At 33.1% G+C, this 23501-nt stretch overlaps 3 protein-coding genes across 7 annotated transcripts; 1 reads left to right on the forward strand and 2 right to left on the reverse strand.

The window, feature by feature from the left end:
* Positions 1-1715: 1715 nt before the first annotated feature.
* Positions 1716-5598, forward strand: LOC114367262 (pentatricopeptide repeat-containing protein At5g13270, chloroplastic-like). The gene is made up of 2 exons (XM_028324413.1): positions 1716-1840; positions 2772-5598. The coding sequence occupies exon 2, from the start codon at positions 2950-2952 to the stop codon at positions 5245-5247; it is 2298 nt and encodes a 765-aa protein (XP_028180214.1). The 5' UTR covers positions 1716-1840; positions 2772-2949; the 3' UTR covers positions 5248-5598.
* A 2180-nt stretch (positions 5599-7778) lies between these two features.
* Positions 7779-10075, reverse strand: LOC114367282. Of its 2 annotated transcripts, none has more exons than XM_028324445.1 (5): positions 9931-10075; positions 9570-9684; positions 8830-8923; positions 8255-8347; positions 7779-8151 (listed from the first exon to the last, which is right to left on the reverse strand). In XM_028324445.1, exons 1-5 carry the CDS (start codon positions 9962-9964, stop codon positions 8014-8016), a joined length of 474 nt encoding a protein of 157 aa, XP_028180246.1. In that variant the 5' UTR covers positions 9965-10075; the 3' UTR covers positions 7779-8013. The 2 variants fall into 2 exon arrangements, with proteins under 2 accessions (XP_028180246.1, XP_028180254.1); XM_028324453.1 differs by having other exon boundaries at positions 8255-8335; positions 9931-10074.
* A 2634-nt stretch (positions 10076-12709) lies between these two features.
* On the reverse strand, positions 12710-21736 carry LOC114367301. 4 transcript variants are annotated; one of them, XM_028324481.1, is made up of 12 exons: positions 21253-21736; positions 20700-20766; positions 18902-19685; positions 18701-18786; positions 18499-18593; positions 18015-18317; positions 17363-17860; positions 16426-17113; positions 16078-16308; positions 15846-15970; positions 14735-15138; positions 12710-14292 (listed from the first exon to the last, which is right to left on the reverse strand). In XM_028324481.1, exons 3-12 carry the CDS (start codon positions 19649-19651, stop codon positions 13033-13035), a joined length of 4440 nt encoding a protein of 1479 aa, XP_028180282.1. In that variant the 5' UTR covers positions 19652-19685; positions 20700-20766; positions 21253-21736; the 3' UTR covers positions 12710-13032. The 4 variants fall into 4 exon arrangements, with proteins under 4 accessions (XP_028180282.1, XP_028180273.1, XP_028180258.1 ...); XM_028324472.1 differs by having other exon boundaries at positions 20700-21046; XM_028324457.1 differs by lacking the exon at positions 20700-20766.
* Between the last annotated feature and the right edge of the window lie 1765 nt (positions 21737-23501).

The following is a 23501-nucleotide window of genomic DNA, read 5'->3' on the forward strand; positions in this document are numbered from 1 at the left end:
ACCTAGAAGGAGGATAAATAAAAGTTCAGTATTAAACTAGAAGAAAAACTAAAAAGTAAACATGTGCGTATTAAAAAAAAGATCACTTTAAATAATTTTAAAATTTAAAATGGAGATATAAATAAGATTAAAATATGAAAAAAATTATGATAAGATCAAATAAAATAAAATTAAAACTGATTGAACAAGTAAGATAGTATAATTAAAAAATATATATATTTTCAAATAAGGCTTCTTAAAATTTAATTTTGATTTTAAAAAATTAAAGCAGAAGCAAAAAGGCTAACGATGTCTAATCTCATATGCTCAAGGGGGCAAATCAATGGATTTGCAGTAAAACAGAGCAGTTTGGCCCAATCTTATGGACATAGAATTAATTTATAAATATTTTAAGATTTCAAATGCCATAGAACGTGAAATTTAAAGTTTGGAAATAGTTAAGTATCACAACACTCAGAACATTAGAAGGTGCATACAAATGATGCAATGGAGTGAGTACTTAAGTTGTAGAAGTATGTGAATTAATTTTTGTAATTAAGAACAAAATGAAAACCATCACAAAATTTAGATTCAATTAGAATAGACAATGTGTAGGCCAGCTTAACTTGTAAGAATTATAAAGCTTGTAATGTTGCTAGCTATGGTGGCGAAGAAAGGCAGAAAGCTAGTTACTAAATGAAAAGAACTGCATGCTTTATTAAAGTGTGTTCAAAAGGCCTCATTCCACTCTTGTAGAAGCTTAGCTTAGTTGCTTTCAGCTCTTGGTCTTGGGGTTGAAGGAGTACTATATGATATCAAAGTGTGTGAATAAAATATTTGAGGAGGTCCACCAGTATCAGGATCGTGACATAGTTCCACAGGTGGGGAACAGTATGACATAATTGACATTAACCAAACTTCTCATACATCATATAAGGGAAAGGAAAACCATTGCCTCTAAAATCTTATCTATGATGGCCATGACAGGTTAACTTTGAATTACTCTAAGCACTGTTTCTGGCAGGTGCACGAATATATACGGGTAGGGCAGTAAAAGAAATATTTTTTATAAATAAATATAATTAATTTTATATAACTAATTATAAAACTATAATTAGTTTTATAGTTATTGTTATTTTAAATAACTTTTTTTCATTTAAAAATATTTATAGTTATAAATTATAATTAATTTTATAGAAATGATTATTTAAAATAATTTATTTTTATTCATTCATAATGAGTTATGTAATTGATCTTAGATATAACTTATTATATAACTAATTTATTCATAATAGGTTACTTACAATCTAGTTATTTATTAATTATGGTTATTGTTAAGTAAATACACAAACCATATACATCCCTATATACAGGTATTATCGGTATTTAATACTATGATTTTTAAAAATTGAAGGCACTTGTACATTAATATAAATATGAATGTCTAATAAAAGAAATTAATTAATTCAATTATCAGATTTTACAAAATAGAGAAATTTGAAAAGATTAGAAAATAAAGTATTTAAATTTAGAGGAATATTAGCAATATTCTGTTTGTGATTGATTTGAAATTTGTTGGATTTTACTTTTAAATCATGAAGAAAAAAATTATTAAATAATAAATAAGACTCACAAAAATGGGTGATTTTTAACCGATTTGAATGTATCGCGAAAATGATTGGAAAGAGAGTTTCTTTTTGAGTAATTGTTGTTAACATTTCTCTTAAATTTAACATCCTTATGGTAGTGGGTAGAAAAAAAAAAAAAAAGGCCCAAAAGACAAAGAAAAGTCGAAAGGCAGGCATGCATGGCTGAATCTCAACAAGTCCTCAAACTGAAAGGAGGGTGCAGGCAGAATCAGGTGGGTGCTGAATGGGTACTTTTTTCTTTTAAGAAAAGACACTCATTCTATTGTGTGTTGTACACAACTGTAAGTTGCATAGGACTGGATTTCAGGATAGTGTTTGTTCTGTTCTTTCCCCTCTTTCTAGATATGCTTTGGAAGCTTTGTTTGTTTAGTAACTAGGAATGGAACGAATGCGCTTTGTGCTTTCCTTCACAAAAGAGGAAAACCAAGTTCTGATTCATATACAGCTTCTATATTTACTGCAGCTCCTAGAGTCCATACGATTTATAGAATTATGGATTCTTTTTTAATAGTTTTATTAGTGATTGTATATAAATATGTGTGAAATGTTAATTACAATCAATGTTTTACTTTATGGTAGCACCCAAGGTGAGACTGAATTTAACAGTTGGTGTAAGACTGAATTTCTGCAGAAAATTGAGCTCAACAAAAAAAAACTATTTGAACAGTTCGGTTCAGTTCAGTTCAGTTTTCTAATTTAAAACCAGTTAACTGAACTGAACTTTTAATACCCCTAGATACAATTATGGGCTTTGCAACTGGATTTGATCAATTGTCTCTGCATTCTCAGATTATTTAAACAAGCCTTTTCCTTTTCAATTCTCCATTGACCTATAAGTGAATTGATTTTGAATACTTTGCCTTGTTTCTTTGGCTGCTCAAATACATACATTAAGTTTTTTCTATAAGTTAAAATCAACTTAGTTAGGAGAACTTCTATAAAAGTTATACTGCATAAGTTGATTTTAACTTATGGAAGAAGCTTAATTCATTTTACATGTTTACCTTTTTATTTTCTTTTCCTACTGTAAAGTTTATCTCATTCAATGAATACTTCTGGCATACTGACTAAACCAGGCTTGGTTGATCTAAGCTAGGAAGACTTTTTCTTAGGCTTTTATCTAACCCCTCATTCTCTTTTCAGATAACACAAGGGATCAGATAGAATACTCAGATTGCCTGTGTATAGTTGTTGCTGGGGTGTGTGGAATCTGGCTTGGATGCCATCCTTATCCTAGACTTGTTTTCTTGGACTGGATTCTCTTCTTGGATCTGACCAAAGTTTGTACAAGGATACATTCTTCCAATCCCAGACAAACTAAATGTCTTCAATAACTTGCCAGGGCTCTTGGGTGCTTTCCAATTCTTCACCAATAGTTGTAGCTAATGATAAAAATAATGATGCCAGACATGCCAATTTTGCTCAAATCCCTTCATGGGTCTCTTTGAAAAGCAGTCATTCTTCATTGAGGACCCATCAAAATCAACAAGGCCAAGTTGAAAACTTGCATTTGATTTCTTTAGCCAAACAAGGGAATCTTAGAGAAGTGCATGAATTCATTAGAAACATGGACAAAGTGGGTATTTCCATTAATCCTCGATCATACGAATACCTCTTTAAAATGTGTGGAACATTGGGAGCATTGTCTGATGGAAAATTGTTTCATAATAGACTGCAGAGAATGGCCAATAGCAATAAGTTCATTGACAATTGCATCCTTAAAATGTATTGCGACTGTAAGAGTTTCACAAGTGCAGAGAGATTCTTTGATAAAATAGTTGATCAGGATTTGTCCTCTTGGTCCACCATTATATCTGCTTACACTGAGGAAGGACGTATAGATGAAGCTGTTAGATTGTTCTTGCGTATGCTGGATTTGGGGATTACACCAAACTCCTCTATCTTTAGTACTCTTATAATGTCTTTTACAGATCCTTCAATGTTAGACCTTGGCAAACAGATACATTCTCAGCTGATAAGGATTGGCTTTGCTGCCAATATTTCTATTGAGACGTTAATCTCCAATATGTATGTAAAGTGTGGGTGGTTGGATGGTGCTGAAGTTGCCACCAATAAGATGACTAGGAAAAATGCTGTGGCTTGCACTGGGTTGATGGTGGGCTATACTAAAGCTGCAAGGAACAGGGATGCTCTGTTGTTATTTGGCAAGATGATAAGTGAAGGTGTAGAGTTGGATGGGTTCGTTTTCTCAATAATTCTCAAGGCTTGTGCTGCTTTGGGAGACTTATACACTGGAAAGCAAATTCATAGTTACTGTATAAAACTTGGCTTGGAATCCGAGGTCTCAGTTGGTACTCCACTAGTGGATTTTTATGTTAAGTGTGCAAGGTTTGAAGCTGCGCGTCAAGCATTTGAGAGCATACATGAACCAAATGATTTCTCGTGGAGTGCTTTAATTGCTGGATATTGCCAAAGTGGTCAATTTGACAGGGCTCTTGAGGTTTTTAAGGCAATAAGAAGTAAAGGAGTGTTATTGAATTCATTCATCTATACCAACATTTTCCAAGCATGCTCTGCTGTCTCAGATTTGATTTGTGGTGCTCAAATCCATGCAGATGCAATAAAAAAGGGGCTAGTTGCATACCTCTCTGGGGAGAGTGCTATGATCAGTATGTACTCAAAATGCGGCCAAGTGGACTATGCACATCAAGCATTTTTGACTATAGATAAACCTGATACTGTTGCATGGACTGCAATAATATGTGCTCATGCTTACCATGGCAAAGCTTTTGAAGCATTAAGGCTTTTTAAAGAGATGCAGGGGTCTGGTGTAAGGCCAAATGCGGTCACTTTCATAGGTTTGTTAAATGCTTGTAGTCATTCAGGTTTAGTTAAAGAGGGAAAGAAGATTTTGGATTCAATGAGTGACGAATACGGTGTGAACCCAACAATTGATCATTACAATTGCATGATTGATGTATACTCTCGAGCTGGACTGCTGCAGGAGGCTCTTGAGGTGATAAGGAGTCTGCCATTTGAACCTGATGTTATGAGTTGGAAGAGTTTATTAGGAGGATGTTGGAGCCATCGGAATCTTGAGATTGGGATGATTGCTGCTGACAACATCTTTCGCCTGGACCCACTAGACTCTGCTACTTATGTGATCATGTTCAACTTGTATGCTTTGGCTGGGAAGTGGGAAGAAGCAGCACAATTTAGAAAGATGATGGCTGAAAGGAACTTGAGGAAGGAAGTCAGTTGCAGCTGGATTATTGTGAAGGGTAAAGTCCACCGCTTTGTGGTAGGTGATAGACACCACCCTCAAACAGAACAAATATACTCAAAATTAAAAGAACTCAATTTTTCTTTCAAAAAGAGCAAGGAGCGCCTTCTCAATGAAGAAAATGCTCTATGCGACTTTACTGAACGAAAAGAGCAGCTTCTTGATCATAGTGAGAGACTAGCTATAGCCTATGGTCTCATATGCACTGCAGCTGACACCCCCATTATGGTATTCAAAAATACACGATCATGCAAAGACTGCCATGATTTTGCGAAAAGAGTCTCAATAGTAACTGGTCGTGAATTAGTCGTGAGAGATGGCAACAGGTTTCATCATATTAATTCAGGGGAATGTTCTTGCCGTGATTATTGGTGATCTTAGCTTCATTCTTTTCAAGGTCTCAGCAGCTTGGTTTTTCTTAATGCTGCTCCTTTGGCACACAAACTCCTAACCCAAGTATCCCATTGCTGTGATCCGAAGCTCCACCTGCAACCGATGTCCCTTTGTGCTGCCACATTCCTCCACGCAGGAATGGCAATGGGGCGTTTGTAACACTATTCTTTTCCCAAGGTTTTATCCAATGTCTGTCAAGCATATTACCAAGAGAAAAAAAAGATATTCACTTTTTAATAGGTAGTATGTCATCTAATACAATTTTAATTTTGATGTCATTAATAATATGTTCACTCCCTGATCAGTAAGTTATAAATATTAATTTTTATTCATGATTTATTTTACTTATTTACTCAGCTTAATATTGATAATTTTTTTAATATTTAAATTTTGTCGATGACATCACATCCATGTCTTCCTCTCGCTATTATATAAAAAATGGGGAACTGGTGAAGTGTCTTTACTTTGAAGTAACTTAATAAATATTGGGGCAGATAAGTTGAAAATTAAATTAAATTAAATTAAATATCATACTTAGTAGAATTGTATAATACCAGTTGGATCCGTGCTACGCACGAGATAACTATTCTTTTTTAGATTTAATTGACTGCTTAAAAATATTTAAGAAAGTGTTTGTTTTACGAAATTTGATTGGATTCGTAAAAATGTGAAGATGGAAATATGAATTCCTATATATCAGAAGGTAATCAAAAAACATTTTGAGATTTTCAGTCATTTATCTTGTATATATTTCTCCATCTTTCTATTTTCATGAAAAAGGATGAGACACAAAATTATCAAATTTAAGAATTTACGTAAAACTCGATTGAAAGTTTTAGACTTGGCTTACTCATTTTATATAACAAAATAATAATGATAATAAAAATATAAAATACATTTAAATACATGTTTATTTAGTTTGTTATTATTAATTAGCTTATTATATTATAATTTAAATAGTTTTTTACATTTTTTAATACTATTATACTTATTATTATTTGTTGTTATTATTTAGTTGTTAAGTTTTATGCACCAAAAGAGACCCAACAATTCATCCTATGTTATGTTTTACGTTTAAAAAACAAAAAAAAAATATTGTTGGACTCAAACAGAGATCCAACAATTCAAAATAAGCACCAGGTATGTTTTTTATTCTTATTTGAAACCTAAACATTAATGACATGCTGAAAAGTCTGTCTTAATTTATGGGAATAATTAATCATCTTAAGAGCAATTTGACCAACAAGAATGTTGAGTGAAATGTCATCATGTAAAATACTGTAATATAAAAGTTGTTGTCTAAAAGTTAATAATCAAGGACGTTGTTCTTCTACCCCAAAGAGAGATCTCTCTCCCAAAAACCTAACCTATCAAAACTGCCCCAAAACGTTATTAGCAATTTTATTGATTTACAATTTTTAGTTTTTTTTTTTCAATTTCCCGTTTACTAATTGGTTTTCAGTTTTTGACACTCCTAGTTGTTTCTGTCGAACAATTAAAAACAAATGGTAACCATTACTATTAGAAACCATGATTTAGCTGCAAAGCTCATTACCATGTGTTTGGCCGATGGAGTTTAAAGCTGATTGGTGATATGTAGTTACTTACAATGAGTCATGGCCGTTAATGACATAATTAAGTGTCTACGAGAGAAGTGTTTGCACATAGAGTCAAAACTAAATTAGATGATGCAATGAAGCTTGAGTCAATAAAATCAGAATATTCAAATTAAAATAGAGTGTTAAAATGCATAGGTGAAATACAGGCATTAAACAGTTGCAATGACCTGTCAAAGTCGATATACACTCGATTCCAGCAAGGAGAATATGCTGATTACATTGGGCTAATCCAATACCTTTTACATAGTAAAGAACATAATGATGCTGAAGCATAAAAAAATGCAATACGCCTTTGACACTCTTGCTAAAACAATGTTTTTAATTGAATTGTAAATTAATTAAATTAGATTTATTTATTTGTATATATTGTAATGTAAAAGGTCTTTTTTTAATTTACCACAATTATCTTGTTATCAATTTGTTATTTTTGACATTTATGTCGGCCCTTGAAGACTTTGAATAATTCTGAAAATAGTCGCAACAAATTATACTGAACGTAGGACAATTTTAGTCCCAAATATAAACACATCTTTCATTTATCTATTTTTTTTCCTGGTACTTTCATTTTTTTAATATGCTGCATCCATATTGTTCTTCCAGTAAATTGATTTTCATCATCGTTTCTTTTTTTCATTTTGTACACATTGTAAATGCAGAGAAAATATATCGTTTACATATTTACAACTTTCTTGGCATGACAGTGCTTTCCTGATTAACCATGAAAACATTATACATTGCATAACAGCAACATTTCATTTGGTTGGTTTCTGAATTTGTTAATTATGATGGTCTTCGACTAGGTATTGGCATTGTACCTAACTACCTATCGTCCATGCAACGTAGTTATCAAAATAAGAAGCAAGTAACGCCTAGTATGATTACAAATGCCCCACATTCCAAATTGCATCATGCACAGAAACAAAAATCATCCATTATTAAAGGGGGGATGGGGGGGAAGGTAAAAATTTGACAGCTTTAACTATTTAGTCCAGTCTTTAGAAAAACTACATTAGTCCCAGCAAGATTTTATCCTTCAAACCGTCAAAAAAAAGAAGAGATTTCATTTTCAATTCATTATATTTCCACCAATTTAAAACATCATCGACCACAGTATCAAACTGAATGCGTCTCACATGGTTGCTTCCACCTCAGGATCACTTTCTATCTTTGCAGCAGGTACGTTGTTGCCACCTCTCAAACGCGAAGATACATTATCAATGGCAGAGTTTAGTTGGCCTATCTTCTCATTCAAGGTCTGCCTGGTCCTCTGCTTTCCAAAATATCATGACATAAACGTAAGAAGCTCAGCATATTCCAATAACCCAGAAAAAAGTTGAATCTAATTCTAAATCGAAATGAAGCCTAATTACCTCTAACCCTTCATCGTAATATATTGGTCTTTTGGCCTTGCGAAACCCATACTCATCTTCGTTTAGCAGAGATCTTCTGATCTGCATCACAAACTAAAGTCAACATCCGAGCCATCAAAATGGGAATTTAGTGATACACTACATAGACATTTTTCAAATTTGTCAATAAAAACAAACATTCATGACTGTAACTCATCATCACAGCACATTGATATCATCATCGATAAAGCATATAAAAGAAAAAATTATTAATTCTTTTTCTCTTCATGGAGAAGCAAACTTAGCCATTGGAGCATGAAACAAAATGTCCCACTTAGTAATGAAACAGCAGTGATATATACTATATAGTTAACAGTGACAAGTCCATTGTTCAGTCAGTCCTGTCATGACTACATTTTCTTTTTTAGCAAAAAAAAAAAGTTAATTTTTCCAAAAGAAATTATCTGCCAAACAGTTAATGCAACTTCCCTTCCCTTTCTTTTTGAATTGTATAATCAAGCTTGTTTGCCATACATTGTTTCCAGTTAAATTTACTAGTCTTAAATAAATTTAAAATTACAATAAGAAGGAATCACCTGGGGAGCAAAGATATAAGCTAGAGTTCCAAAAACTGCACCACCCAGAAGAAAGCCAGCAACAAAATCCCCACCTCCACCTCCTCTATTATCACTATACAATGGAGACAGTAAATGGAAAGAATGATAAATCTTTGCATAATATTCTAAAACAAGCAACCAATAAGATCTAGTGACGTGCAATTTCCAACCATTTCTCCAAGGACACAGAATTTGAAAGACAATTAGCACCAAAATAACCTAAAAATCATGAAATGAATCGGTGGCCACCATTTTTGCTTCTTATTCATTACATTACAGAGAAAGCAGTTACACACGCCCATTCACCATTTGTTCTAAAATTTATGCAAAACTATGAAATCAGAACATACAAGTCAAAAGAAAAATTAAGCATCACCATTCTTCACTTTTCATCTTTCATTGACAAAATTTACCATACCAACTGGTCTGGAAGATTCTTCTATAATTTATTTAGCATAAGCTAAGGCTATACGAGATTAAAAAGAAACACCAAGTTGTGCACAATTGCACATACCACATATAAAATAGAGATTCCTGAAATTCTATATTTAATGATTCACAAAATACTCCCAGCCATGTTACCACAACAGCCAAATACGAAGTCTTAAAATTTTAATCTTTTAATGTACAAATAAAAAGACAAATCTGGTATAGTGGCTAGGGTGGTATTAATTTATTTTAAAGCAAGCAAAAAATAAAGTGAGGTGCAAATGGCATACCGGTATTCTGCACTAATTGAAGAAGTGTGGTTCCTCTTGATCACAAGGTTTGATCTCCTTTGAACAGTGAGCTTAGGTCCAACTCGCTTTGTTAACCACAGCTCATGAGATCCACCTACTCCCAAATTAAATCCAAAAAATACAATCCAAGATTAATTCAAAACATTGAATTAAAGAAAAAATAATCTTAAGTATTACATTCCAAGATTCGCTGATGGGGATTAATCATCGGTATATATATAAAGAAAATGTAAATTAACAAAACCAGAAGAAACCCTAAAAATCAAGGCACTAATGACTGTGATAAAATAAAATGAAATTGTTGATTCTGAAGGGTTAATACAGAGAGGGAGAAATTCACCTGAAACGGAGAACGGAGCGAAACAAGTTGCCATGAGAGAGAGAGAGAGGGAGGGAGAGAGAGAGAGGGCGTTGTTATAGCTTAGGAGATTACGATTTACGAGTAGACAAGTTGGTTTTATTCATTGTCTTTCTCTGCAATTTTATGTGTTGATTTATCTATCTGCAATTTCATTTGTTCAAATGAAAAAAAAAATCCAAATTAAATGAATTTTCATATCTAAAACTGTTGTGATAGATTTACTCTTCAACTGTTGTGATAAATTTGTTACTTTATATATTTTCTAATGTTTTGGGAAGATTATGAATAATAAATATTTTTTAGGAGAATAATAAATATTTTTTAGGAGAATAATAAATTATTTAATTTCATCCTATTATAGAAAAAATAAATATAAACTTAGTGAAATAATCATTTTTATTATTTCCTTTTTAATTCATATACAAAATATATCTTCTACTACCAAAATATTGGTGGTATGAGTATAATTAAATTTGAATGTCTTTAGTAAGATATTAAATTTGATTATTGTGAATGAAAATAAATATGAAAATTTTTATCAGGGATAATCAATCGGATCTACTCACAATAATTAATAGATTAGTTATCCATAAAATTAGTGAATATTTTATGCCAAATAAGAGTAACAAAAAATTAAATAATGAATTTATATACCAAATTAATTAATAGATTAGTAAGATATAAAAAGTATTCAAGTGATTTTTTAAATAATGAATTGTTTATATTCTATGTAGGAAAGTGACATCTTAACCTTTAAAAAAAATTAAAACCAGGTAGGAAGAAATAATGAAAAGTGATAGGCACTAGATGAAGAAACCTATAGGCCAGAAGCCACTCCTGTGATGCACACCAAATATTTAGGGATTGTTAAAACATTTTTGTTTACTCTTTTTAACATTGATTTTGGAGATCAAGATTACTCTCTTGTATTTTGTTGAAAGTCATGAACAACTATATCCCTTTTATACTTCAAGATTAATTTAAGTTTTGTTCTTAAAAAAATATGAGACCTAATTATTTCCTTCTCTTCTATTCATTGATTGCTTTCTGTTTTTGGGTGTCACATTAATTGCTATTTGATGCAAAAGGGTTCTTTGTTGATATAAAGTCCATTGAAACAGTATATTTATAAGTGCCTATTCATTCAAATAAGTGGTAAAACAAAAAGACTCAATACAAAAAGTTGTCTATGTTATGTGAGTATATAATCTAAGATTAAATAATTTAACGTAAAATTTCTTTAGTCATAATTAAATTTCTCTAAATTTTAAAGTAATATAATGTACATTTTACCTTGATAAAATGAGAAAAATGAAGTGAACCTCATACCATATGAAAGATAAATAAATAAGAAAAAAAAGTGATTATTTCCCTAAAATTTAAGTTCCCCCTTCTTTTGAGGAGAGAAAACTTATTGACTACATGTTTATCACTTCATTTTAGTCTGCTCTTAAGCAAAAATAAGTGAGAATTCTAAGCTTGTTTATCACTAGTTTCATCACGACTCACGAGGGAATGCATAATTATTAAATAAACTACATCTAGTTCTATTTCTATATGCAAAATTTAGTTGATGTTTATCAACTATTAGTTTTTCCAAGTTATATTAAAGGATGCACATGCAGAAAAGTATAGCAATTAAAGGCAGATCAATTAGGACCAGTAAATCATTTTGAATTGTTATTGCTGTTACGAAAATGATAATGATAATTGATCTTTCTTTTTCATGTACTAATATTACAGCGTAAATAATCTCTTTTGTTTTTACCAAAGAATAATGGTATTATTCATCCAAAGAAGAATGAATTACATCTTCGGTAATGAGGAGATCCAATTGATGGGGGACTTCCTCAAACCAGTACATGTCAAAATAAGTAAAAGCTAGAGAAGCTAAAGAGTGAGCTACAGAATTCCCACCTCTTTTGTTGCAACGGTGGTGGTTTAAATTTCAACTCAACGCGGTTGTTTGATACATGTGCCAGTATGCCACAAATCACATTGCAGGAAAACAAAACAGCATTACACATTTACAACACTGGCACTGCCATTTAGATTTGTCCTTAGTAATCATGGAGAGGAACAAATCACGGGCGAAAATCATTAAGAATGTGTTTGGATGAAGAAATTTAAAATTTTAACAATTTTAAATATTTCAATTAAAATTCTTTTATGTTTGGATAAAAAAAATTGTGAGGGTGAAAAAAAATGAAGAAAAAGAAAAGAAAATATGATTGGTGTATTTCCAAAGAGAAGAATACTGATATGACATAGGAAGTCGCCACATGACTATGTAGTTCTATGTGTCCCCCTACACCCACACTCAATCATACGATATTTCTTGAAGAAAAGAATCATTGACATGAAAAAAAATCACTAGCTCGAGAACGAAATCTTGAAAACTTTTCAGAAAGAGATGATGAAGGTTATAAAAGAAATACGCAAACGTTTTAAAAGATTCTTCTATCAAGAAGAAAATTTCAATTTTTCACCTTTTAGAAAAAAATTGAAATTACACATTTTTAGTTGTTTAAAATTCTGTTTTAAAATTTCAAAAATTTAAATTATTCATAAAAAACATCCAAACAATAAATTTTAGATTACAAAAATTTAAATTCTCAGATAAATTAATTTCTTCAGTTAAAATTCTCCATTCAAGCACACTCTTAGTTCACTTTCAGCAGCAAGAGTTTAATTAGAAGTATAGAACTTGTTCAATAATTAAGCGCTTACCAAGAATAACGATGAGAAAAAGACAGAATGGAGCCAGGAACAGAGGAAACCCTGCCATAAAAATAGTCATCCGCAAGTTCCTAGTAACATCTGAATTTATGCCGGCTTCAATTCTCTCTATATATACAAACAGCCGTTAACTATGCATTCTGAAAAGAAAAAAAACTAGCACAAAAACATGTATTTAACAAAGGATTAAAAAAAAAACTTATTGACTCTTGTTGAGGACAATGGCTCCTTTGTGTAGGGAGGGGCTGGAAGATTATATCTATTTATCATACAGGCTGGGCCATCCGGAACAAGATAAGATAATTTACATGATTGGAAACAACATATAAGCAGCCAGCAGATTTATTTTCTCCCAAAAAGGAAAAACGAGTTGTTCACACGCTGCCCATCAGGCAAAAGCTCTGCAGCTTTTGTTTGTTCCTTAATTGGAGATGGAAAGGACAGAGAGAGGGAAAGAGATGCAGCGACACCTTCATCCTCCTGCCTGTCTCCCAAGTTATCAGAGCGGTTATTTTGCCTGTCTACTGCCCCAACTAAGAAAGGCAGCATACCCTTAGGCGCAGCTGGTGGTGGTTTTGTTTTGCCCCCTAAGGCAAGCTCTAGATTGGGAATCCCATCTTGAAATCCTTCATCATACTCACCAACCCCTTTGGTTGACATGCTATCCATCACTGATAGCGAGTTGGTAATATTCTGTGTGCCAACTGGAAAGAAGGTTCTTTCCAGGGTTCCCAAGTCCTCCCGGATGATTTTCTCATCACAAGCTTCCTCACATCCTTTGTCCTCAACTGAAGAACAGGAGCCAAGATTATTTCCAAGAGATGTAAAACTGTCATTAAAAGAGTCTCTACCTCCAGAACCATAAATCCCACCGAAACCTGTCTTTAACTTCTTGCCAGAACTTTCTCTGTCTTCTAACTTGGCATTTCCCTCATTCCAAGGTATTTTCTGACAACTGACAGCAGAACCCTGCATAATTGTGTCAGAAAGATCTACATGCTGAACTTTATCATTAGGTAGCCCACAGTTGATCCCTTCTACACTTGGGTCTTCATGAAAAGTTGCCTCCAAGTCAATATAGTGATCATCTTTCTGTTTCCTCTTAAGCCATCGCCAATCTTCCTCAACGTCCATTTTTCTTGAAATTTTATCCTCATATATATTGCTTACAGCACCTGTTTCTTGATCTTCAAGTGTTGCCTCCAAGTCAATATAATGATTATCTTTCTGTTTCCTCTTGGGCCTTTGCTGATCTTCATCAACAATAATTGTTCCTGAATTTTTATCCTTACTAAAATTGCTTGCAGCAACTGTTTCTTGATCATCAATATTTGCCTCCAAATCAATATAGGGACAATCCTCTTCTAGTTTCTTCTTAGGCCTCTGCTGGTCTTCATCACTGTTTATTTTCTCTGAAATTGTATCTTTACCAATATTGCTTGCAGCACCTTTTTGAGAAGGAATCAAAGACAAAGTGTTCTCTTGCTTGACAGAAATATCAGAATCAGTTTTTGTTTCCACAATCCTAGTACTTGCACTTCTTCCCATTGCTTCAGGAGGTTTAGACTCTCTGCACTGTTCTTGTTCAAGGACACTAACTTTCTGCATAAAGAAAGAACCTCTTTTCAGATGATTGGCATCAAAGATAACAAATACTCTTCACAAAATGGGTTTTTAAATAATGATCTCAAGGTAGGTACAGTTCGAAGCATAGCTTACAAGCAACAAGATGTTAGACACACATACAAGGAAATTTGCTCAAGGGATTTCATCCTGACACATACTTACAGAAATATATTATATTTTTATCACTGCTGCCATGCTTTTGCCATAAGACACAACACCATGTGCTATATTTTTTATGGCATTTTTTTGGCTTGCTTCCATACACCATAAACAGAATTGCTTCAAACTTACATAGTACGAGGGACCATGACCAGATCATAATGTTGACGTCACATATGCATGCAAATAGATTTTTACCAATTGAAAACAAAAAACTTCAGTCTATCAAATTTTATGTATTTAAGGATAAAAACATTACCAGGGATGAAACAGTGGAGTTCATTTCTTGACATAATAGAGTACTGCTTGTTGGAACCCTTGATGTAGATTTTGAGTCAATCCTACTATCTAGCTTCTCTAAGTTTACTTGTGAACCCAAATGTGTCTGGTCATTGACATCAACATTCCTACTTCCACTAGTCTGATGTTGGTCTCTGGAAGTGGATGGGAGAAATGCATTGCATACTTTATCACAATCATTTGATTCTTCATCCTTGCACTTTGGCAAACAATGTGTTTCAGGCATAGTTAAAATGGCAGTTGAGGATTTCTCCTCAACTGGCATTACATTCAAACTGGAAATACAAATCTTTTTTGCAGAATCTGAATGATTGATCCTCCTCCCCCTAAATACGCCCCATAAGAAAAACAACATATTCCAGCCTGCCAAAAAATAGGATCATTAGCAGTCTAAATGTGATAAAAAGTGAATTTAAAAAATATTTCTTTGAGAAGTCATTGGCAAAAACAACAATGCTAGAGTCACCACCTCTACTTCCTATTGGCAACTAAGAGACAAGATGGAAGGATCTAGTACCGAGTTAGGACCAACTCTCCCAAAAACTCAAGTTATTAGGAAAAGGCTCAAGAATGATTTATATCTAACACCCACTAATGATCAAAAGGGGAACCAAAGATTAACCGAAATTTAGAACTAGTGACACACTAATGCCTACTGAAAGCATGGTCAAATTATTGCTTTTGACTTGGTCCAAATTAAATATAGAACATTCTTATCTTTTGCAACATAATGCATTTTATTGATACTAATCTTATTCAGGATTCTGGTATCATATAAAGCAACATAGAATCCTAAATTAAAATAAATGGGATTACCACTCAGGCAAATGACAAGCAACCATTTACCCAAAAAAAATACGCCTAAGGTGCACTCCAGAACAGAAGAATGCTCCTATTTGTAGAGAATTCTCAAACAATCTTTTCCCCAAGACATTCCAAAATTGCACATGAAATAATTTCAGCAGTCCATGAAACACTAATCAAGGCACAAACCCCAATCCCACAAGTATCTTTCCACAAGTTGCTTACTATGTTAGATTGTTTGACAAACATATGGAATAATTCCTTACGCTGCGAATTTTCAGGAAGCTGGTTGGAAGGGAATATCAGCAGTTGGACACCATCAAAATTTCCTTTAAGTGCTAAATCATTTCTAATCATGTGATCCAATAGACCCTTGTAGTGTCTCTCATAACTGTGACAGAGCATAAGTAAAAGGTTAACTCTTGCAACAAAGAAAAATGAAACTTTTGCATTTCATGGTCCACACTGTCAATATAAGAATAATATCCATATGCTTGCCTTTCAACATCCCTGGCAAAGAAGTAAAGAGCAATATTATCATCACTAACACCACCATGAAGAAATTGTGAAGGCCACATGCTCAAGCGAGAAACTTCACTGAGGGAAACTTTGGGTAGAAACTTGTTCACTACCCCAAGAACCTTAGGAGAAGCACAAGAGGATAGATGTGCCTGAAATCCAGTATATAAATCAGGAGGCTTTCCATTTCTATGCACTTCAAAGACACCCCTGCAAGCAAACAACAAAGCTCATATACAACACAATTTTTTGCAAAACATGACAATTAAAACAGCAAGAGCAATCCAGAACAAGAGACAAGCTAGTTCATCAAAAGATGTTTCATACTGCCAGGTGTATTCATATTCAGGAAAGGCCAACATCTTCAAAGGAACACTGGACATTGTCACAGCTTTATCAGACAAGTCTCTCACTACAGGCTTTCCAGCTGCAAGACCAATGGAATCTGACTTTCCTGGTTTGGACCGAAAGTCAGTTGGACAAGAGTTAAGTTGCTTCAAATCATTGGCAGATGAACATTTGGAAGAATCTGAGGTAGAATTCTCAAGGATTTCTTGTTGTTCTTGGGTTTCATCAGCAGATATGCTATTCTTCAGTGTGCTGGAAACCAAAACTTGGTCTTTTGAAGTCACTTCGCAATTCAACTCTGTGCCTGAGGTAGAAACCTCGTCAGTTTGATAAGATATTTCTTTCTTCTTGTAAATTTCAGGCCTTCTGAGTAAAGCAGCCTGGATTGCAACTTTCAATATATTGTCTTTATGCATCTCCTCTTTTGAACTACTCGAGGCAGTGACAGATATTTCAGCACCAGATTCCTGTGTAGAACCAGCTGTACAACATTCCAAAGCATGGCCAAATTCCTTACATTTTTGACATAATGGGTTTTTTGAAGTAGGAACAGCTGGCCTTCCACGATCACTAGAACTATCTCTGCTTCTCTCAACCTGATTTGCTGTCTCCCGTGATTGAGACAGCACATCCTGTTGAGTTTCATCAACACGGGTTGATGTTCTCTCTGTAAATTTCAAAGATAAATTAAATAAGGAACAGTACTTGAAGTTGAAGATAGCATAGTTTGAAGCACAAAATTTACTAGTGAAAGAATGATGCCCCAGCTGAAACTAAAACAAGGGCAAATAACATAGATGATGGTTTTATGAAACCAAAACTAAAGTATCAAGAGCAGCAAATTAACCCTCTCCCCACCCCCCAATAAATAAATAAAAGGAAAGCAGGAATAATATGTTTCCAATAGAGATCACACCTGAACTAACTTGAGGCTCCAAACTTTTCCGGCTTATATTACTCATTGACCTTGGTAATGCACATGATTTTCCATCCTGGTTAACCTTCAACTCTCGATTGTTGTTCATTGCTGAAGCTTTACTGCTTTCCGCATGAGGTGTAAGCTTTTGATCACCCTTAGGAGTGGAAACAACCAAACTAGCCACAGGACGATCAATCCTAGATGGAAATTTCCTGTCAAATGCACCTGATTCTTTTAGATGTCTAGATCCTTTCAAATCCTGAGTAGTTGCAGACTTTGGCGAAAGCATTTTCACTTTTGATTCAGTTGCATTTGATCGCCCCAAACTTGAGGATTTGAATAATGTAGATTTTCCAGTCACCCGAGCAGGCATCTCCATGTTCTTAGAAGTATGTTCATTACCCCCTTTTTTGGGGGGGGGAACAACTTCATCAACAAGTTTGACTCTTGGCTTGGAATTTAAGTTGTTGAATGAATTAGACTTCAACAGCATACCTATTCATAAGAACAAAATTGAATTTGGAATAAATAAACCCTAGGATACATGATACAAAATCATTATGGAACCCAGTTGCTCGAAAGACCTTAAGACCCACAGAAAATATAGAAAGTTGCAGTGAAGCACAACAGATGAAAAATAAATCCATACCTTTTGGATTTTGACCCCGGGGACCAATGGAAGGAGAGCGAGCAATCTCTGTATCAATACCACCAGAGTGGTTTCGAATAGGCATCAGAAGACCAGGCTTCACTTTTGATTTATCTAAGCTCTTAAATGAAGATTCTCGGGACAGTGGAACTAATCTCTTGGGACTTGACGTCTTTGGTGATCCTATACTTGATTCAAGAGCTTGTCTTTTTGCTGCTGGAGCTACTTCAATGTTATCAGAGAGTCTTTTGCCAGAAACTTGTGAGGTTGAACTAACTTCAACCATTTTTTTGTCGTCAACATCTGAACCACAAAATTTAATTCCATAAAAGTCAGCATACAGCCATAGATATAGATATGGTGCTTCAATGTTTATGTACTCAACATCAAAGCATGCAAATGCAGTTCGCAGAAGCACAAAGGGTGTAAAATGTCAGACCCCATAATCCCGTTTTTTGTAATATGATATCAACTTCACTCTTACCCAGTCTTTTATTTTCATTCTCCTCTGCATCTTTGCATTCTTCACATAACCAATCCCCTTCAGGGACTTTCTCAAGCATTTCTCGCATGCAGTAGCTGATTCAAAGACATAATAATTGTAAAATTCATTTTGAACTTTAGAGAAAGGAACTTGCAACAATATAATAGAAACTAAAAATAAGGTCAAAGTTTCTTAGGCATACGTGTGCTCTGCACCATCACTGCACCTACTACATATGGCAAGTAGATCCTCACGACCAGCATCTCCACAGATGTCACACACCTTTACCTATTTTCCAGTCAATGAAATCAGAAACAGAACTCACCTCTCATTTTCATCTCAATCAAATTTAGTTCCAGTAAAAAAAAAAAAAAAAAACTAATAGAAAAGAAAAGATACTCACATCATGTTCCACAACATCTGATTCATCACTCTCGTCATCAGATTGAGGTTCCTGCTTGCCAGGGGATTTAACCAGCTCTTGAGCTTTCTCACACTGTCCGTCTTGAACTGCATATTTAGGATCTTCATTGTTAGCATCACAGACATCAGTATCTGCTTCTGACTTAGGACATACTTTTAGTGAAATCTTAGAAGTACTCTCAATAACAGCAATATATTTCTCGCCAGAAACAACAGGTTCCCTCTCTTTGGTCAATGATGAACTAGAATTCTCAATGGAGCATTCTGACAACTTTTCTGGGACATGAGAAAATGAATCCCTTTCCACATTCATTATTATTCTCTCTTCATTCCTTTGATGGCTATCGTTCACTAAATTAGCATCACTGGCTCTACTAATACAAGAAGTGTTGTCATCAAGACCTTCTAAATGCTTGGAATCCTGATACTTATTCAGTATGATCTGTCTACTGTCAGCATTTTCAGACAGTGCGTCATGACTTGAATTCACACTCTGCATATTACTTGCTTCACTGACAGTGTGCTGTGAGCTTTCACAAGCTCTGCTCCTAAGAGAATATTCATTATCCTCATCCATAGAATTAGCCTCTCCTATGCGACAGTTTTCATCAGAAAACTCTTCAGCCTTTAACCCCATGAGAGCATGGTTAAGATGCATGCAAGATGAACAAGGAGCTGAGCACACATTGCAGGTTCCCGATTCAAGTCTCATATCAATGTTCTGAATCATAGATATATTTTGACACACTTTTTTTCAGATTCAGCTGAAAAATAATCACAACAAATCACAAGTTAAAAGAAAGGTGAAAACTTTTACTCAGACTAACTAATGCTTTTTACAGGGTTGAGGATACCCTCCAGTGACAAAGTTTCACTATGTCACTGCATAGGATTAACACGAATGATTTATCATGATTCACAAGCACAGAAGCTGCATCAGGATTTATCTTATCATATTTGTGAAACATATTTTGAAGTTCAGTGACTAGTGTTCATCTATTTTTCAAATGTGAGGACATTGTGCTAGTCATGAATTTAGTCGGATATGATGTAAAGTTACAATATTTTCTCTAAGCACATAAGAAGTTTTGGGTCCTTAGAAGGATTCTATTTGAATATACTGTGATGTCAATCATCCCATAACTTATAGCCAGAGTTTCTTACTCTTACATCTAAAAAGGATTCCTTGTTAGGCTTGTGGATTTTAGCTAATAAATTCTTTAAGAGACTTCCTTGTCATACATGCTGAGAATGGAGCATTCTATTGAGCTAATGACTTTCAATTTTTTTTTCTTGAAATGACTGCTTAAGGGGGACTCCTAATTCTCAATAACTGTACTTACCTATTCATGAATTCTTCTTTAAACATAAAGAAAGATTAAGACCATAACTAAATCCAGAAATATAGTTTAGGCACCATAGAATTTCTATTCAATCAGCCGCTCCTCGATGAGGACAATAGCAAATAAGAAAACAATAAACAAAAAATATATACTAAGACCAATGCACACACGTGATGCATTCAGATTATATGCATACAATTCTGTTCAAACATGACAGCACCTCCAATCTCCCACTCCTACAGTTTTTGCAGAGTAAAACGCTTAGAAAAATTATCTTATGACAACTTGACAGGCATAATGTTGTTAATCATATTTGATCTTCCAACCATTCTAGGTTAATAGGTAATAATATTACTCAAATGAGGCAGCTTTTTAACAGTGACAAAAAATAAACGGATTGCAATAAAAGAAGAAAAGGAACAGCCTGTGAATTACCCTGTTATTTCTGCACGTTCTCGTGAATATTATGATGATTGATGACTCATACCTGAGGTTCTAGAAGCTGGAAACTTCTCAATGTCATTCAGAATTTACATCCAAATCACATTAACAAACATTGCCACAACTTTTTCAGAAAAAGGTTCTAAGCAGGTACCACTCCGTGAAATACTTCTCTAAACCAAGAATCTAAGAGAGATTGCAATTTTGCAAATCCTAATTGAAGTGTGCTAAAAGGTCCCCACCCCCATCCAAAAAAAAAAAAAAAATCCTTCAAGTCCCAAAACCCTTTCCAAAGACAAAATCAAACCCAAATCCAACCACACACAGAATTATAGCTTCCCCTGTCAGAACCAACAAGTATCCAACTGTTCAAATAAATTCATCTCAACACAGACAGAACAGTTTGAAACAAAGCAAAAATTAATAAGAGCGAAAATCGATTTTAAGGGGAAAAAAGGAAATTAGAATAATCAAATAAAAAAACCCTAACTGGTAAAAAAAAAAAAAATCAGGTGAAAACCATCGTGGTTGCATCGCACAGCCTTACCTTGCGTTAGGCAAATTCCGATGAGAAAGAAGAAAGAGCGAAGTGGCCGCCTGTACGACGTCGTTTGAAGTCGCAGAAATCAATCTGCGTATTGGAAATTGTGGGTTACAGCAGTTTAGAGTATCTATCTGTGACGATCCACAAAATGAAGGGTTCAGAGATGAGATGAAGAGCATGCAAAATTTCACACACACACACAATTCCATACAACAAACTCTCCCTATTTATTATTTATACTCGATATAATTTATTGCAGCATAAATTATATAATAAATTTTTCTTCCGTTTTTTCTTCTTCTCTCCTCGTTTTCATTTATCTGAACCAAAAATAAATAAATAAAAGTAAAATCTCGCAAATGGGCTTTTTATTTTTTCATCAGAATCAAAATCCATCTATCTAACCCAGCTGGCTTAAACTGCCCTCCATTCTCTCTCCCTCTCAATCTAGCTTCCTCAAAAAAATTCTCTACCTCTCTAGATTTTCTAAATCAAATTGCATGATTCATTAATTAAGTCAAATTCAAAATCTCTTAAAAACATAATTCTGGATTATTTCCATTTCAGATTTTTTTCCATTTTTATTATAACACCTTATTTATTTATTTATGTTGTTTAATGTTTACTAGTAGTTTGTATTTATTTGCTTTTTTAGTAGTAGTATTACTTTTTCTCCATTAGCTATTTATTATTTATTCAGTCATTTATTATTATTTATTTACGTTTTATTATTGTAAACGAACCTGTGGGGCACGAAGATAAACAAGTCAAGGGTGGATGAAGTGAGCACCCCGCACCGCACGTGTGAGTTCAGTGAGGCGTATTAGTTCAAGAAAAGCGCGTGGGAATTGCGTGGGTCATTAGTAACGCCTCATTGGCAGACGTTTGTGCCTCACGTTTTGCCCGTATATCTTCACGTTTTTATCGAACAAGAATTAGGAAGGAAAAGAAAATGAAAAACATATATCATTATTTGATAATATCGTTTATAATAAATTTATTAATTTTTATAAAATTATATAATTATTTTTTATATATATAAAAATCGAAGATAATATTAGAAAATTTATAACAACTCACACATTTTAGTCAACTAATTAAATTAAATCTCTTAACATAATAATGATTTAATGTGACTTATTGATGCTTAAATTTAAAATATATATATATATATATATATATATATATATATATATATATATATATATATATGTGTGTGTGTGTGTGTGTGTGTGTAACATTACTGGTAAATTTGAAAGACTAAAATAATTTTCTAAAAATATGTTTTGAATTCCTAAACATTACTAGTAACTTTGAAAGACTAAAATAATTTTTAAAATTTTGTTTTTAATGCCTGAATAATCTTTATAAAAAGATATAATGATTTTTTTCAAACAAAAATGGATTCATCTCACATTTTAAAAACTAAAAATATAATTAAGTCTTTTTTATTTTTATGAACAAATTAAACCAATGTACATAGACGTAATTGTTCTTTAGTCACGGTTTATGCATGTTTTTAAAAACTCGTTTATTTTTATTTATTTATAATAAAAAATCATTTTAAATAAATTAAAATTCAATTATAAATAATTCCAAACTTTTTTTACCCACATGTCATGTAATTATCACTTACTTCAATTTCGTTTTTCTTTGGCTTTTTGAAAGGTTCACGACATATTAATGAAAGTTTGAGAGTTTAATTTTAGATCATATAAAATTTTATATTGTTAATTATTTATGATTTATTATACATATATTTTTTGATAACTATTATAAGAGTTTAATTTTCAAGTATTATTAGTGTATATATTTTTATGCTATCAATCATATAAAAATCATTTACTATATGATTCTTAAAATAATTATCACAAAATTAATATTTTTTAACTATATGACAATTCATGATTAAGTGATTGTGTAAACAATTTTTACACTATTAATATATTTTAATTAAAGTCTATTTATTGAATTTTTAAAAATAAAATATAATTATTAATCTAATCGCATCAATGAGTGTTCAAAGTGTCATTTTATTAGTGCAGTGAGAAAAGGTCATTTTAGTGAAGTAATAGATGTTGATGTTGAGTCTGGTCAAACAACAAATCAATAGTCAGCAAGGAACGGAAGTAACTGACATTAAGGGCTCATTTAATTACACATTTTACCTCTATAAATAAAATTCTAAGTTTTAACTATCTAATTATACTTTATTTCATTTAATCTATTACGTACATTGTAAGCATGTAAAA

The sequence above is a fragment of the Glycine soja genome, chromosome 1 (genome assembly GCF_004193775.1).
Source record: "Glycine soja cultivar W05 chromosome 1, ASM419377v2, whole genome shotgun sequence".
Classification (NCBI taxonomy): domain Eukaryota; kingdom Viridiplantae; phylum Streptophyta; class Magnoliopsida; order Fabales; family Fabaceae; genus Glycine; species Glycine soja.